This window comes from Pyxicephalus adspersus, chromosome 3 (assembly GCF_032062135.1).
Source record: "Pyxicephalus adspersus chromosome 3, UCB_Pads_2.0, whole genome shotgun sequence".
Taxonomy (NCBI): domain Eukaryota; kingdom Metazoa; phylum Chordata; class Amphibia; order Anura; family Pyxicephalidae; genus Pyxicephalus; species Pyxicephalus adspersus.
Window position 1 is genome coordinate 47,452,235 of NC_092860.1, and position 17,767 is coordinate 47,470,001.

General features: G+C 34.8%; 1 protein-coding gene across 3 annotated transcripts in view; it reads right to left on the reverse strand.

Annotated features, from left to right (window-relative positions):
* Positions 1-17,767, reverse strand: part of PLPPR1 (phospholipid phosphatase related 1) — a 71,981-nt gene that overhangs the window by 11,910 nt on the left and 42,304 nt on the right. For 2 of the 3 annotated variants that reach the window (XM_072404442.1, XM_072404444.1), the window contains exons 3-4: positions 5,008-5,196; positions 2,572-2,704 (exon numbers count right to left, since the gene is read on the reverse strand). In XM_072404442.1, the coding sequence (XP_072260543.1) occupies positions 2,572-2,704; positions 5,008-5,196 (322 nt within the window). Of the gene's footprint in view, positions 1-2,571; positions 2,705-5,007; positions 5,212-17,767 lie in introns of those variants that run through there. The other variant, XM_072404443.1, reaches the window with a different exon arrangement.

The following is a 17,767-nucleotide window of genomic DNA, read 5'->3' on the forward strand; positions in this document are numbered from 1 at the left end:
ATCTTTTACTGGTTTTATTATAATGCATATGGTCATTGACTAAATTAAATTAAAAATGGTTGTATTAAATTCTGCCTTGCTCTTAACTTGTGGATACAAATGTGGACCTAGCACTTTTTAAGTTGGAAACTACTATAGACATGTACTTTATAACCCAAGGTGACCAAGCAGACATCTTTTAATGATCTGATGATAAAAAAATAAAAATAAGCCCATATGACAATACCACATTCTATTTGTTAACTTTGTGGATAATAAATACTTTATGCTCAGCTAGCTTTCTGTCTATATTATATCACCAAATAGGATATAGATGACATTCACAGAGTAACATAAAATCAGCTCAGTTACAATATACAAGGTTTCCAAAAAAACTTTTATGTCATGGGTATCATGTTTTGTAGCCTACTGCAACAAAATATAGTCAAACAAAATATTAACAGTTTAATCCACCATAAATTATACCAACAATAAATAAACTGCAGTGTACAACATTCATTTGATATCCAAAGTCAACATTGCTGGTAGCAGAAATATTTGGTTAGTCGGTTGCATTAAGCTGGGTTTGTTGATAAAGTACAAGTCTGATGCCCATAGGGAATCTCACAAACTCAGCTCTGTGGCAATGTGCCAGTCATCAATATAGTCACAGACAAGTCAAGTTCAAGGATATGTGAAAGTTATTGAATTAACCCAATAATATGTAGAAGGGATAGTACGCTAGGAACAGGGTATTCCTACAGAGTAAGCACATATGATAATCAGAGAAGGATACAAATAGCTTAATAAGCATTGTACTGCTATTAATGATTTCCAATGAGTTTTGTACTTTTTTAAAGCTGTCACAATAAATTTGCATGTTATAAAAGGCTGAGTTCTGACCAAGAAGCCTTGAAAAAGTTTCCAAATATTGCTGCAATAGAATTTATACAGCTTTACCTACAGTAAATCAAGACAACATTTACAGTATTTCCTAAATAGCATTAGCTTAAGAATTTAAAAGCATTCAGATTCTTTGGTTAAGTTTCCCTGATTCCCGAAGCTGTTTGTGAAATTGAAATGTTATACAGTGATAATATATATATATATATATATATATATATATATATTCACAGGTAGTGCCCGGGGTACATACGACATAGGGACTTAAGTTGAATTTGTATGTAAGTCGGAACAGGTACATTATTTTAATAAATGCAATTAGGACAGATGTTTGTCTCAACATATTATTAGGCAGCATGGTGTCAGATACTGTATAAAATCCTCACTGTGATTTAATCACAAACAAAGCTTTATGGAGCCTAGACTTTCATTAACTTCTGGAACAAGCTGTGCTTTGATATGCAAAAAAGAAACAACTGCACAGTTTGTCTTGATCATTAAAGAGTTACAAGAGCTTGCAGAAGAGCTCAGTTTCAGCAAGTCATTCAAACCACCCCCTCCCTCCAAGCCTCCACCCTGCACAGGAGGGAGCAGGGAAGCCCTGTTTGTATCTAGGACTCCTCCATATGTCAGATGTCTTTAACCTGGAAACTACCTGTATATATATATATATATATATATATATATATATATATATATATATATATTTTTTTTATATTGTTATTTATATATTTGTACTGTTTATTAAGAGTGGCAGCTCACTATGTGTTCACACTACAATCAGATGAAAACTGAATAGCAGGAGGGCTGTTGTATAAATGATTTGCTTAGTTCATGACATATGCTAATATTCTAAAACTGACAAAATATAAAGTGGTCTTTGCTTGAAGCAGAAAAATAACAACACTGATATTGCAAATTGAACAGCTGTTCACACTCACTATCAAAGCAAGATAGTCATTTGGAGTGGGCGTACAACCATATTACCATGACTAAAAGGAATTACTTATTGCAAGACTTTTATCCTGTCAAGCCATAATGTTATCAACCTCCACACAGCTGTCAAAAACTGTGTAAAAGTTCAAAGTTTTTTTTAATAGGAAAAAAGGTTTTTCATTGGTGACAATGATCAGGTGAAATATTTGCAAAATAAATATATAAGCTACAAATTATAGGTAGGTTGCTTAATTAGCTAAATTAAATTTTTGCACCATACCTAGGCCTGAACTCCCAAGTAGTATTTTAAAAGTAAGACATTCGTAATAGAAAGTAAAAATGTGTCCCGCTAAAATATTTTATGGGCTAGAATGTGACTTTGGCAAAAGAAAATCAATTCTGATGGCAACTTCTCAATGGCTAGACTGGAGAGGCTACACTGTACTGTACAAGCTTCTAGTAGTTCTCCATCGGTATTTACTTGGAAACAGATTATTTTCTGTTTGGCTTTTTTAAAGATTTTCTCCTGGTGCTGAAAACTTTTTAAATTTGGTGGTTGTTGAATTCCTCCTTGGTGTTTCTATAGACTGAGCAGAGCATTGTACTTACCAAAGGCTCTGACTTCAGCTCCTTGGTATTGTCAGCTGAATGCAAATCCAACCTTCCCAGAGGGGAGAGTTAGCAAATAAGAATATTGGTATTATCTCTTTTAATTTATTATTAATTAATTAAAAGCAATAAACACGGACTCACCAATAAATCGTATGATTCTTCTGATTAATGGGTTCAAGTAACAACACTCCCCAGTCAGAATCATTTTCTCTTGAACGATCAGGTTTTCTCTTGTAGACTTAATGAAATAAGTAGCTACCTCACCAATAAAAATCTAGAAAAGTAAAAAAACAAAACATAAAATTAGGCTTATTTAAAAAAAATACGCATCTCAGAGTGTCATAATGCTTACCTATATATACTATATACTATATATCCTCTGATCTTAACTATCTTAACTGATTTAATAACAATAATATATATATATATATATTTTTTAATTTTTGAGAGCTTTGAGGTTTATTTTATCCTTGCAATGTGGAAGTCAAAAATAACCCAAAGGAAGCAAAAAAATTCAAAAAGAGCAGAATCTACACAAAAAATCTTGATGCAATTACAGCTATAATCTATAATTTGCCAAGAAATATTGATATTTTCTGTTACTCATAAATAATGTTCTGACCACATACTGACACTCTACCTCAGTTGCTTTTGGCAATTATTTTATTGATTGTACTACTAATAAATTCCTAGAGAAAATGTGGGAAATACAAATATGCTAAATGTATCTCTAATTAATGATTATGATGATATTATCATTATTGTTATTAATATTAATATTATTTTTAAGTTGATAGACGAACCATTAAGGGTTTGTGTAGATGGACAAGTGTGGTGTGCTTTCTTTCAGCTGCATTTAGCTAGTGTTTGAGATCAGTTTGAGATTTATTTTGTTCCTTCCTATGTGCTTCTGTCCTTCTAAGCTAAATCTTGTTATTTTTGCATTTCAGTCAATAGGAAAAAAAAGCTGAATACAAACAAAACATAAAACCTGCACGTATTCCTTAAATCTAGTATATCCTGCAAAATAAATATATTTTCAGTGAGTATACCTTGTCAGATATTATATTATTAATATAACAGTTACATAAATTATTACTGTATTTCACTTTTTATCCACTGTACTAGCAAACCTATAATTTGTATTTTAAATGCAGCCATGTCTTTTTATCAGCCAGGGCATATAGAATCCTTCCAAAACTGATACGAGTATGAAAAGAATGTCATGTCATCTTAACCATTCTGTGTGGACCCATTTAACCACTTTGTAGTTGGCCCATTTTTACTTAAAATATTCACTCATGTGTATAATTTCACTGAATCTTCAATTCATTTAAATTTTTCATGCACGTTTCTGGCTCCATGAAAACAAAAATAGGTTTTACATTGGTGGTTACAGATAAACTCCTATCAACCCACTCCCCCCCCCCCCCTATGCCATTAATCTCTGGAATTCCATATCTCTGGGACTATGCCTCTTGGTGGCCCCTAAAAAGTTTAGCACCTTGAATGCATGGCCTGTACACAATACATAGCCAACACCACAGTTTCACCCAGGCATGTATATGGCCCATAGGGCTTTTAAATCCGGTACATCAAATATTGGTACACAATTGTCCCATTGCAAAAAAGGGTAATTACCAACACTGTTCCAACACTATTATTGAATTGTAATTTTTATTTTACTTTTAGGTAATAGCTTAATTTGTGTCAGTTCATACACTCTCCATCCATCTGATACTGGCCTGGCCCTGGTCAAATTTTAAAACTCATCATGGCACCTAAACCAAAAAGGCACCTAAACCATTCCTGGTTTAACCTCTTTAATCTACCACTAGCATTGATTCAACTGCATTATCCCAAGGAAAAACTCGTACCCCACACTGATACACTTGCACCTATATAATTCTAAAGGGATATCAATATAATTTCTCTGACTGAATTTAAATCCAAATTTCCACCCAACTTTTACAATTCCAGTTCTGCCATATTATTTTCATCAAACCCCATAGTTCGAGAAAACAAATGCAAATAAATGCACCAATTCTCTAACTATTTAAAAATTCCCATTTCCATCCATGTTTGAAGAATGATCCCACAGTTTCAACTTAAAACATCATTTTTTTTAACTATTCTAATTTTTTATACATATAAAACTGCATACTAAATTCACAATTTCTTTTATTTAGATCTACCTGGATTTTTTTCTCATTCATATACTAGGTTTACATTTTTCCTATTTGTGCATGCTTAAACACACAAACACACACATATACAAACTTTTGTATATAACATTTATAATGGTACTCATGATACATACAGTGAATTCTTTGCGTAGTTTTTAACCTAAATAATTGTATATCACATAAAGCAATACATCCTATCAGATAAAAACAGTACAGGAACCCATTGTAACTTTCTGCTTTAAAATGATGCTTTCATCCAGGGCCTATCTATATGTTCTATCTATCTATCTATCTATCTATCTATCTATCTATCTATATTTAATAAAAAAATAGTTTAGAGCTCAATGTGCCACATAAATATTTAAGAATTCTTTGTGCATAAACTACTTACAATAGCTGTTGGTGTTGCAGCCAGCACACAGTACAGCACCAGAGGGGAAATGAAACTTTCATCCTCAGTCCCTGGGTATGGTTTCATTAGATTTCCATCTTGGCAGAAGAAGCCTTGAATGTGTACTTGAAAGGTATCCGTACACTCAAAGTAGTAAGCAAGCAGAACAGTGCCAGCCATAATCACGAGCTGAAAATAAAGCATGGCAAGTTAACAGACATAAACCAGAGGAGTATAAGAGCAAGTTCAAATGACCAGTAGTGTTCCCATCATCCAAGTAATCTTACAATAACTGCCACTGAATTGTTTGCACATGTCCGATAAGCCTTTTGGCAAACTAGCGTAATGAATGTGACTGATCGAACTTGGTCCTGTGTCTGGCTCACAGAGGGATACCAGATTACAAGCCTTCATAAAATAAAAAGGGCATTTGAGAGTCACTAATGACATAATGACATACCAAATCCTGGCAAATAAAAAAATTAATTAACTTAATACATTGAAAATGAATGCTGTTAAAACACATATGCTTTCTGGTTAAAAAGAAAAGTAAAAAAAGTGACAAAGACACTGCATTTCTTGCACGAATACATTTTTTTGTTTTAGAGTTCAGTTATACTATGAACTCAAAGTTTGCAATATCCTGTAGCAATCATTCAGAAAGTCATTGTTATTATTGGTTACGGTGTCTATAGCTGAACTCCATTTCAATACATATATAAGAGCTGTTGTCCCTGGCAGAGTATTTATATTTTTGTAATTTTTTTTCTCTGCTATCATTTACAGGTATTCTCCCCGCTCCCCCCTTGACTATAGAGTAAAAGGAAAAGCAACAAACTGATGAGCTTCCCTTTTTTTCCCTTTGCTTTCTCTTCCTATCAACATGTTCCTTACACTGTTCACTTATACTAGTTCATAAATAGGAGCTCCAAATGTTTATTCACTTTCATGGATTCCTCATAAAATGGATTCCTCAATGGATTTGTTCAATTCCTCAGGAGATCACAAGAGGCATTTGATTATTTTTTTACCAAGGGTAACAACATTGGGGTCTATGAAATACAGGTAGTCCCTGGGTTACATGCAAGATAGGTATTGTAGGTTTGTTCCTAAGTTGAATTTGTTTGTAAGTCGGAACAGGTACATTATTTTAATGAATACAATTGGAAAAGGTGTTTGTCTCAACATAATATTAGGCAGCATGGTGTCAGTTACTGTAAAGCAAAAAAACTTTATCAAGCCTAGACATTCATTAACTTCTGGAGCAAGCTGTGCTTTGATATGCAAAGAGAAACAACTGGAGACTTTGTATTGGTCATTAAAAAGTTACAAGAGCTTGCAGAAGAGCTCAGTCTCAGCTGTGTTTAGCAAAATCTTTCTTCTGCAAGTCATGAAAACCACCCCCACCCTCCTCCAATCCTCCATCCTGTACACCAAGGAAGCCCTATTTGTATTTAGCAGTCGTCCCTATGTTGGATGTCCTTAACACAGGGACTACCTGTAAATGAGAATATTAAAATGTTGGGCGCCCCAAATAACAGGTTGAATGTATGTATTTCAAGTTTGTGGGTGTTACTTAACGGATTTCTTTGAAGGTTGCCTTGTATGGGGTAATTCGGTTTGAATATTTTTTTTGTGTATTTCTTTAATAAATCTTGTAATAAAACAAATCCCTGCTGGCCTGTGTCATCAATATTTGTTACAAATGCTGGCAGCAAGAATGGTGTGGCAAGCTACAGACATAATGATTTTTGCAGCTGATGCTAGGGTGGCATGACATGTAGACAAAATTTGCATAGTTGATTAGGAATTTTACTTGAAATGTATTATTCAAATCAAAGTTTAAATAAAGTATAACTGCACTTGAAAAATGTATATGTTTATTTCTATGCCCCCAAACATAGTATTTTTGCCAACAATTCTTTGGTTCAAGGCAAAAGAGAGTATGTTACCTGCCCATGAGGATGGGTTTTTGTTTTTCTCTTTTTATTTGTTTTTGTTTTTTGCTTGCTTTTTGCTTGCAATCAGAATTAAATTCAGCCTTAACTCTACATCATTTAGAATAATTGAAAAACATGGCAATATAAAAACTTTCTAGGTAATAGATTTATAGGCAGGCACAATAATGTCACACATGCACAACACATTCACATTTACAATGACAGCTCAGAAAACAACCTTGCAGCTTTAGCAAAGCAGATATGCTAGCAATGCTACAAATGCAATTACAATATATACTAAACATAACTGGATTTTTTTTTTAATTTTCTGGAATATCTGCAGTTAAATATTTGGCCAGCAGATGGCAGTATAGGTGCACAAAGTCAGAACAAATCAAAGGGGGGCTATTTATAAAGGAATGAAATTGTTTATTGTATTGTTTTAACTATTCAGTTTATAGTTTCACCTTTTCTCTACTTTACAGTTGAATTTGTTTTCAATGTGAAAGGAAGAATTGTATTCAAAAGTGGTGGAATTGTAATTGAACTTTAATTAAACTTTACTTCCAATTTTCCATTAAATGTAAAGGAAAATGTCAAAACAAAGGCTGTATTGAAATGTTCTTATATTATATGATAAATAATTATATGTATATAAAAATTGAATGATGCAGTTTTTAGATTCTATTCGGGTATGATTGCACCTCCTTTTTACCATCCTTGACTTTTTTTTTTTTTACTGATTTAGCTGCATTTGTTGTCAACAAATCTAAAACCTGGCAGAATGACCTTGATTACTTAGTAGATTAATATGGAAACTTGCATATCTTAAGAGTTACAATGTAAAAATCTAAAAAGATGAATAAATAACTGGTTTTCATAAGTCTTATATAGTACGTTGTTATTATTATTAATAAACTGTATTTCTATAGCTGCAACATATTATGCAGTGCTGTATAATAAATAGGGGTTGCAAATGACAGACAGATACAAACAATGGCACAGAGGCCTTGATTTATTAAACATCTCCAAGGCTAGAGAGGATACACTTTTATCAGTATATCCTGGGTGATCCAGCAAACCTGGAATGAATTTCTTTAAAGTCCTTTGCTATTTGATAGCAAATGTTTTCCATTCTAGACCAGATCCAATACCGGTTTGCTGGAAATTTCAAGCTGCCAAGCCTGTGATCCCATGCCCCTCTAACAGACAACACAGTAAGTTCCTTGATCTACAGTGCAGTGCAAGGCTTGATCAAGCAAGATGCCTCACCAGATAGCTGATTGGAAAATGGAAAAGCAGCAGCTCACCTTTTAGCACTATCTGCCAATACAGAGGATTAATTGGAACTGTTTGAGTTACAGATTTGCAATTAAAAATACATGTAAATTGGATTTACACTTGCCAATTCCTTGAAGTACATTAACGTATGCACCCATGAATATAATTTAGTTATTCTCTCCAAGACTGGGGAAGATAGACTATGGTAGGTGAACATGGGTGATCCAGTAAACCTGGAATGGATCTGGTCCAGAATCGAAAGCCAACTAAGAATTAATGATTTTTAGGAAAAAAAAGTTTTTGGGATCACCCAGGTTCCCTCATGATAGTCTATCTTCTCCAGACTTAGAGGGCTTTAATAAATCAGGCTCATTGTGACAGTGGGCCTAATTTATTAAAGCTCTCCAAGACTGTAGAGCATACACTTTCATCAGTGAACCCAGGTGATGCAAAAAACCTGGAATGGATCTGGTCCAGGATTGAAAACATTTGCTAACAACTAGCAAATTACCGTATTTTTCGGACTATAAGACGCTCTGGCCTATAAGACGCACCCAATTTTAAAGGAGAAAAACCTAGAAAAAAAAGATTCTGAACAAAATACTAAAAAATCACTCTGTGTCAATGTATCCCCTTCTAATCACTCTGACACAGAGTGATCAGAAGGGGATACATTGACACAGAGTGATTAGAAGGGGATACATTGTCACAATGTATCCCCTTCTGATCACCCTGTGCCAAAAAATCATACTCACCCGATACCGCGATCCCGCGATGCTGTGGGCTTCTTCTTCTCCTCGCTCTCCTCCTGGCTGCAGCGTGTGTCTCCTCCTCCTCTGAGCGAGGAGAAGCCGACACGCATACCCCAGCGATCCCATAAGCAGGCTGATCCAGCCTGCTTACCGGATCGCGAGGGCACGTGTGCCGGCTTCTCCTCGCTCAGAGGAGGAGGAGGAGACACGCGCTGCAGCCGGGAGGAGAGCCAGGAGAAGCCGGCACACGTGCCCTCGCGATCCGGTAAGCAGGCTGGATCAGCCTGCTTATGGGATCGCTGGGGTATGCGTGTCGGCTTCTCCTCGCTCAGAGGAGGAGGAGACACGCGCTGCAGCCGGGAGGAGAGCGAGGAGAAGAAGCACGCAGCATCGCGGGATCGCGGTATCGGGTGAGTATGATTTTTTTTAATTACCGGTATATTTAACATGTATTCGGTGTATAAGACGCACCCACTTTTCCCCCCCCCAGTTTTGGGGAAGAAAAAGTGCGTCTTATAGTCCGAAAAATACGGTACTTTATGAAATCCATTTCAGGTTTGCTGGATCACCCAGGTTCACTGATAAATGTGTATACTCTCCAGCCTTGGAGAGCTTTCTTAAATCAGGCCCTTTCTATTCAGTTTGCCAATGTAGTGCAATAGATTAAAAATACAACACCTATTTAATAGAGCACCACAATATACAATATATGTGCTGTGATAAACTATGTAATGTTCTGCATTACCCACCATGAGTGGGTATGAGTGGCACTGCAACACACTGCAAATGTGACTGCAATGGTCAGGTTTGAATAAGTACTTAACTACATTGTGTTCTTCATCTGCCTAGATTTTGGCTTTAAAAGTTTTACGCCTCCCTCAAAACATGCAATTAATCTGTGTGCGTAATACTTTCTAATAACTGCCATTAGGAAAACCAGCTAGTGACTGTAATTAAATTGTTTGACTTATGCAACCTACCTATTGTGTGCTTTGAATCAGACACTATTATTTTTTTTACTTTGCCAAGGTGTTACATTCAAGCAGTGAGTCATTATATATTGTTCACATATTATGATTCTGCAAATAAAGTCAGTCTTTGTTAAAGTTAACCTAAAGGAAAAAATTGGTCACAATAAATACAAATCATTCTGACATCTATTTTTCCCTTTGGGATACTTAGCTCAAAAGGCAGAAACAGAAGCTTGCATTTGTGCCAGAATGAAACAAAAAAACAGAGATATAAAAATATAAAACACAAAAAAGAATCTGCAGTAATATTTTTACAAATTGAAAAGCAACCGCACAATCATTTCAGTAATAGGGGCAAAAATAGATGACGTTAAAGGAAACTAAACTGGGCTTTTTTTTAGGTTGATGAACAATTTCAGTTATTATCAGAATATTTACCTAAAAGCAACATAAGAAATTAAAATCTGCCATCTGGTGCCTGTCTGTATGTCTAGGAAGGTAATTATTATTTTCTGTAAAGTGGATCCAAACCTAAAAAACAAAACATTGTGACCAGGCAGCAATTTGTTGTAGAAGAGACAGACGCTTCTGCAACACAATAAATCTACCTGCCTTTTTAAAACCTTTTGTAGAATGTACATTGAACTGTGCATGGGCATACATGATATTATCCTGGCATACCTGGCTGCCAATTAGGATGGTCTAAGAAAAAAACCCAGAAGAGAAGTAGGTGAAGATGTCAGTACCAGCAATGGAGCAAAGGGAGAAGAATTAAGTTATGCTTTATTAACGGAAAACTTAAGCAATTCGCACTTCACACGCATTCTTTAGGACTTTCTATTGGTCCTTCTGATATGGTAAACCCCACTTCTAGGATTCTCTGTTGGGCCAATTTAGACCAAAAACAAATTTTAATCATTTACATTTTTAAATTTTATTTTAGATTCAAATGGAAGAATAGATAAAAGTTGTCCCCGGGACTGCACAATTTGCTTTCTAATTGTCAGCTTTAAAAAGTATCCTTTCTCTATGCAAGGCACAGTTTAGGAAGACATGAAGAATAAATCTGTGTATAGCAAAATAGTCCCAGGGCACAGATAATCTACCAGTCACTTCCCTTATTACTCGTGGTCTCTAAAAGAAACTAAAACCAAGTGATTTAAAAAATCTAACTATTATTTCCATGACTTATACAGTAAAAAAAAACTCTAAACTTTTGATTGCCTTAAAATTATGATGAAATGATGTACTTAATAAAAAAAAAAGATCACACTGAGTGATGGTTAACTTCTAAATTCATCCTTCTAAATTCATGTATGTGCTTTAAATGGCAGGGATTGAGACTCCACCAGACAATGGTAAATATCAGCTTTACAAATAGACCCTCTAATGGCCTGGACACCATGTGATCCCCAGAGTTACAACTGATCTACCTTTTCACTAAAATCTGCCAACAAGATTAAATTGTATATGACAGCACAGAAGTAATAAGATTTTTAGAAAGTAGTGGTAGTGATCTGGGCTCCATGATAGAGAAGCCAAAGGTAAACATATGCAACAGAATGTGTCAGATGGGGTGTTTTAAAAAATAATAGAAGGCTAAAATAAGTACCGTTTCTCCTGGAATGCAAGAAAATCTTTTTTGCAATTTTAAAATGCACTTATGTAACACATACATGGAATAAATACATGAATGTAGTTGATTTAGCAAATTAAATGAAAAAAATACAAGTCCAAGGTAACAAATTTTAAACTGTGGACTTAAAGTTTTACACCACTAAACCTGATGAATTCCTAATGGCTGTACAATGGTATGCCCATGTCCTTTCCAAAGTGTATCCGGCATATCATTTCACAAAATTGTGAAGCATTGATTGACATTCAATTAAAGTATTATCTATCTACACCACACAGTATGGAGGCTTTTAACTGAATTAAATCCTGCAGATGCCAGCCAAGCTTTTTGGCATAAACCTTGTGGCCATATATCTGTATGTCTCTAAGTATCATTCACTTCCAGGAAACTTTTTGTAGATTCTGTAACCCTTTGACCATGATGTTCATTTAACATTTTACCCATCTAAAATTGCATAAAGATGCAGAAAATAATAAATGTTGCCCAGCACAAAGTGTCTGGATTTACACTTTTGGCTTCAAAATGTAACTACACTGCCAGCAAACCACTAAGAGTGGGACTGATACTTTTGAATTAACATATAAAAAAAAGCAAGCATGAAGTTCTGTATTAGTGAAGGGCATTTAAGATCTGTCAGATTCCTAAATTATGACATAATAAACAATCCTGCTGACATTCAACATTACCTTAATAAGGAAAAGAAGTTTTTTTGTTATTTGGTTAATTAAAAGGAACAAGACATTGCAGTTTTTGGCTTCCATTAAAAGAACCTTTCTCTTTGCCAGACAAAACTGCTAAAAAACATTGTTTTAACACATCATTCATGGATAAATGGGATAAGTAAGAATCATTTATAGAGCAGTTACAAATGCAACCTACAAAATAAAGTGTATTCTAATGTGCCCATTCATACATACATACGAGTTTACACAAAGCAACTGTTTATTATTAGTAAATATTAGAGGCCTTGCTGAACTGGAATCTTAGATCATGAAGTTAGCATGTGATCAAGAAGAGGTAAAGAAGGGAAATAAAGCTGGGTTTGTTTGGCCAACAAAAACAGCTTTATCTCTCTTCTTTATCAAAAGATATCCTCTTGGGGTGGCAACAATTTATTTAAATGAGGAAATTGCTACCTTTATATCTATACTTGAAGATTGCATCCCAAATACATAGTGGTAGACTAACTGGCTTCCCCCTGTATAGACAGCATTGATAACTTACATTTTATAAACAGGTTTTTTTAGTGCATATTGAAAAGAGTGGTCACTCAAAGTTTTGAAACGATGAACAGTTGGAATGACAATACAACTTTGATAGATGTAGAAGGGAATCCAGAAGGCACAATGGTTGTTATCAAGTGGAGAAATACCCCTGTTCTAGACATGCCTAGATGTCAAAATGCTGATAGAATTGGTTGCCATAAACTTTTTTTTTACCTTTACAAGTTGTTTTTTCTACAAGCCAAACAAATAAAACTATTGAAATATTGTTTGTTTCAATTTATATTCACAAAAATGCTAAAAAGACATTCAGTAAGTTGTAAATGCTTGTGCTTGTGAACATTTTGCTGGTGCAGCGACTTATAGGTATCTGTAAAAGCAATGGGAATTGTGATTCACAAAATTATAAACCAGCATTACTTCTCTTTTCTAGAGCTTATACAAGTTATGCCAGCTGTCTGTGATGAAGCCAAAGTTGTCACCAGCAGGCAAAATGACTATTTATTCTTCATCATGATCTGCAGCTGGGATAAACGTCAAAGTGCTCATTTTAGTAGCTACCTTGTTAATTGTCTATATGCATCTCAGGATAGTAAATATACTTAAAACGCTGCATGAATATGCATAAAAGCAGCAAAGGGGCAACTTGTACTTATGCACAAAATTGTAAAAAAAGTTCTATGGCATACTATAATGTATTTATAGCCATTTATAGGTTGGAACGTTAATAAATATATATATTGTAGCAGGATAAAATATATGATGCCAAAATTGGAGGGCATTTGGCATCATGTACCTAAATTTTCCCTGAAAAAGGGGTAAAGGGCCTGGATAGGGCAGTGGGAAATTGTAGGATCATTTTGGGATCCAGCCCTGGAATGTACTGGAAGGAATGAGTAGTCCAGGGACTCCTCCCTTTTCCCAAGCCAGTAATTAGCTATGGCTCTGGTGCACCTGGCCATTAATAATAAAAGGGAACATGTCTTTCAGACTGGGAGGAGTTGGATTCTGTGGCCAGGTGCGGCTCAGGCCAAAAGGCTGTGTAGAGCCTGTGAGCTGGGAGAAGGTCTCCTACAGTTTAGGTCTAGACCAGAGTGTGTTAGAGCCATGAGGCTAAATTATGTATATATATATATATATATATATATATATATATATATATATATATAACCATGGTTTTCCTTTTATGTCTCGACATGTGAGAAGCTCATTGTGCATTGTGTTGTCCTATGGTGCATTGTGTTGAGTGTAATTGTGTGCATGCTGCAGAGTGATGAGTGTAATGCGTGATGCAGATATCTTAACTGTATTGTTGGACATGGTAGGGTACCTGGCAAGGTACAGTATAAAGAGTTTATGAAAGTGTATTATATGAAGAGCAGAGTGCATTTGTAGCTTGTATATACAGTATAGTGAGTGTAAAAGGAGTGCATGATAGCAATTACTGAGGGCATTGTGGTGCCATGGAATAACAACTTTGTGCATACTTTCTAATTTTTATTAGCCTAAGGCCCACCATTATGTAAAGGCAGCCCTGTAAGTTTTATCCAGTATAGAACTGGCCCTGATTAACTGATAGTTAATTTAAAATATTTGAAAGGTGGATGGATGCCTTTGTTTCACTTAAATGATTTGCAAAGTACAGAAGTAATTAGGTATTTTATAGGCACATGCATATTCAAACTCAATACTCTGCTTAATACAACTAATGTGATAGATCCCTAAATCAAAGACTGCTTCAGACTACATTATACTTCTGTAAGATATTTAAATATGCAGAGGGATCATTGTCATTGGTTTAATTACTGTTTTATAGTCATTTGAGAAACAGACTTTAACAAATCAAGCAGTATCCAGTAACATCCAATATGTAATAAATAAGGGCATTTTGATGCTATCATACATTTGCTTGCTGTAACTAAACAATACAAAGTCGAGCAAAATAATTACAATGACATTTGTTTTTCTGAGGTATCTTTGTAATTTATATAGACTATTCCATTTTTGTTTTTTTATTTCTTGAAATATTTATTATGTTCAGTAAAATTTGCTCAGACTCTGCTTGTTGCCATGGAGGAAATACAGACATTATTTATGAAAGCTGTAAGATTAGCTGCACTGAAAGATTCAGCCAGTGTTGACATGGACATAAAGTCACCCTTTTTGCAAAGATCTAGGTTCCTAAAACTCAACTCTACAAAATGTACACTAAGCATTGTGAATATGTGTTTATCTTAGTAAAAAAGTGCAGCTGAACCTACATTTAACATACCCAACTACATGAAGGGCAATTTACAAAATGTGATTTATTTGAAGTGATTATATTTTGACTTTATTCTCTAAAATACCAGAATATCTATACTCCTTTTGTAGGTAACGGAACAAAAACAATGTACAGTTAAAGAATGGGAACTTATAGGTAACAGTATATACCTGCAAATGCATTTTTATCCCCCTTTTGTGCCTAATGTCAATATCCCTGACATTCTCATAAATCCCTAATAGTCTCTACCGAGGCCAGTAGGAATGTGTCTCATTGGTTGGCACATGATGGGTGAATAGAAGTTCTTTTTAGGGTAAAATTGTTAACACATCTGAAAGTGTTAACAAAAATAAACTTGTTATGTGCTGCTGAATGCACACATATGCAGCACCCTGTACCTATACCAGGTATATGAGCAGAAGTTACACCACCTGGCCCAATCAATAAATACATAGGAAGACTGCAAACTCAAAAGCATACTAGGTGACAGTTAAAGCAATGGCAACACAGCAACGGGGAAGACTGAGGCCTTGGTATTCCTGGAGAACGGCTATACAAGATATGTTTGCTAAATTGGAATACTGAAAACATGTTGTATATACCAGCTAATACATAATGTATGGGTCTGATGTATTAAAATTCTCCAAGACTGTAGAAGAAAGACTATCATGGGTGAACCTGAATGACTCAGAAAACCAGGAAAGGATTTCCTAAAATCATTTGCCATTATGTTTTCAATCCTGGACCAGATCCATTGCAGGTTTGCTGGATCCCCCAGGTTCACTCATCATATTCTATCTTATCCAGTCTTTAAAGGAGACTTTTAATAAATTTGGCCTTATGTGTGCAAAACTGTAAAACTTATCTTGAATATTGGGTTTTATTCTTAACAATTTGCTTATCATCTAGGTGTTGATACTTAAAAATTATTCTAAACTAAAAAAAGTATACGAACTGCATAAGTTTGTAATTTAATGTTAGTTTATTCAAGTTTAATACCACCTCTGAATGAGGTGTAAAGCATTACAGCAACGGGAAAAAAATGCTCATTACCACAACATACAGTCCTGATCAGGCAGCATTCTTGGGAAGGCACGCAGGATTGTTCATAAATGGTAAACACTTGCAAAGAAGCTTATTCAATCACAAGTTAAAATAAAGTATAAATATAGATGTTTCAGTTGGCATGCAAGCAAATTTTTTATAATGTAATTATCTTGGTGTCTATTGTTAATTTTTTTTTCACCAGTTAAAGACATCATGATTGTCATTGCCACATTCCAAATGCTTAATAGGCTTCATGTGGACAAAACAATCAAGGGCCTACCTACATCAAAGTGGGCTATTGTGGTGAGTTCAATGCATGTGTGTCAGTGCATGTTACATCACATCATAATGTTCATTGTAGTAAGGCAGCTTACTTTTATGAATCAGTAACCTATGCAAAATGCATTGTGAAGGGGGGAAGGGGTCAGGATGCTATTTACAGCCCACCAAGGGATATAACATGCATTAGCACAGTACAATGGTGCAAATGGACCACTAAGAGATTTATGCAGGTCAATGCTATCCTTTCCTTCGTAAAATTTTAGTTGTCCGGCTGTCATGCTAATACAATGGCTTGAGTATGTTCATTGAAACTTGGAAAAGAAAGGAGGTCAAGAAATTTGGGCATACTCTGACTTCCTGTATGCATGTCTCAAAAACTATAAGAACAGAAACTGCCAGATATGTAGCAGTTTCAGAAATCAGTAAGAAATAGCAGACATCAGAACTGCTGTTAGCACAAGTTGCCTTTATTTTGATTCAGGACCATGGACAAGGACTTTAGAATGAGCTTTTGATGAGTACCATTCAATTTCTTTCTAACAAATTAGTTTAGGAGAAAACACCATTACTTATACTTTTAACTTCTGAAAATTATTCAAACAGCAATTAATGCTACTGATGCTTCCAACTAAACCCAGAAAATGAATGTATTTAAATATATGTTTATATCTTATTCTCTGTCTTTACTCTCTTTTTTATTGATACTATTGATATATTTAATATAAATATTATTATATATATTATTTATTATACATAATTTTATATATTATTTACTCTCAGTCACAGTTCAAGGAACCCCAGGCAACTTCTGGAGGAACCCTGGAGTCCAACAGAACCATGGCTGAGAATGGCTGATCTATGGTATCCTACACCATTTACATGCTAAGGCAAAGGGAAGTTTACTTGGATTTCAGAGTGAAAAATAACGCAATATCTAAGAACTGCAAAGCTGCAAGATATTATATTATGTGATGTTTTTTTGGATTTAGACATGTTTTAGGCCTAACTGCAACCATCTTGATGCTTGTGTTCCTGAAAAGTGCATGTTTCAAATGATATGCAAGACATTTTTTAGGCACTATTTTTACCAAACTTTCGCTACTGAAAAGGAAGCATTCAGATATGATACTTACTATACCTAAAAATCAGCTTTAGGAGCTGATTTTGACTTCTGTTTTAAAACTACAGAACACTATTTAGCAATCTTAGCTGCTTCTGTGTAGTTTAACAAATTCCAGGAACAGTTGAACAATGCAAAAGAAAAGCTCTTTTGTATCCCTCTCTTGTCCTAATGAGACAGTATGGATCATTTAATCAATAATTACACTAAATCCTTATAGGTAATGCTGCTTAAGCCATTTTAAG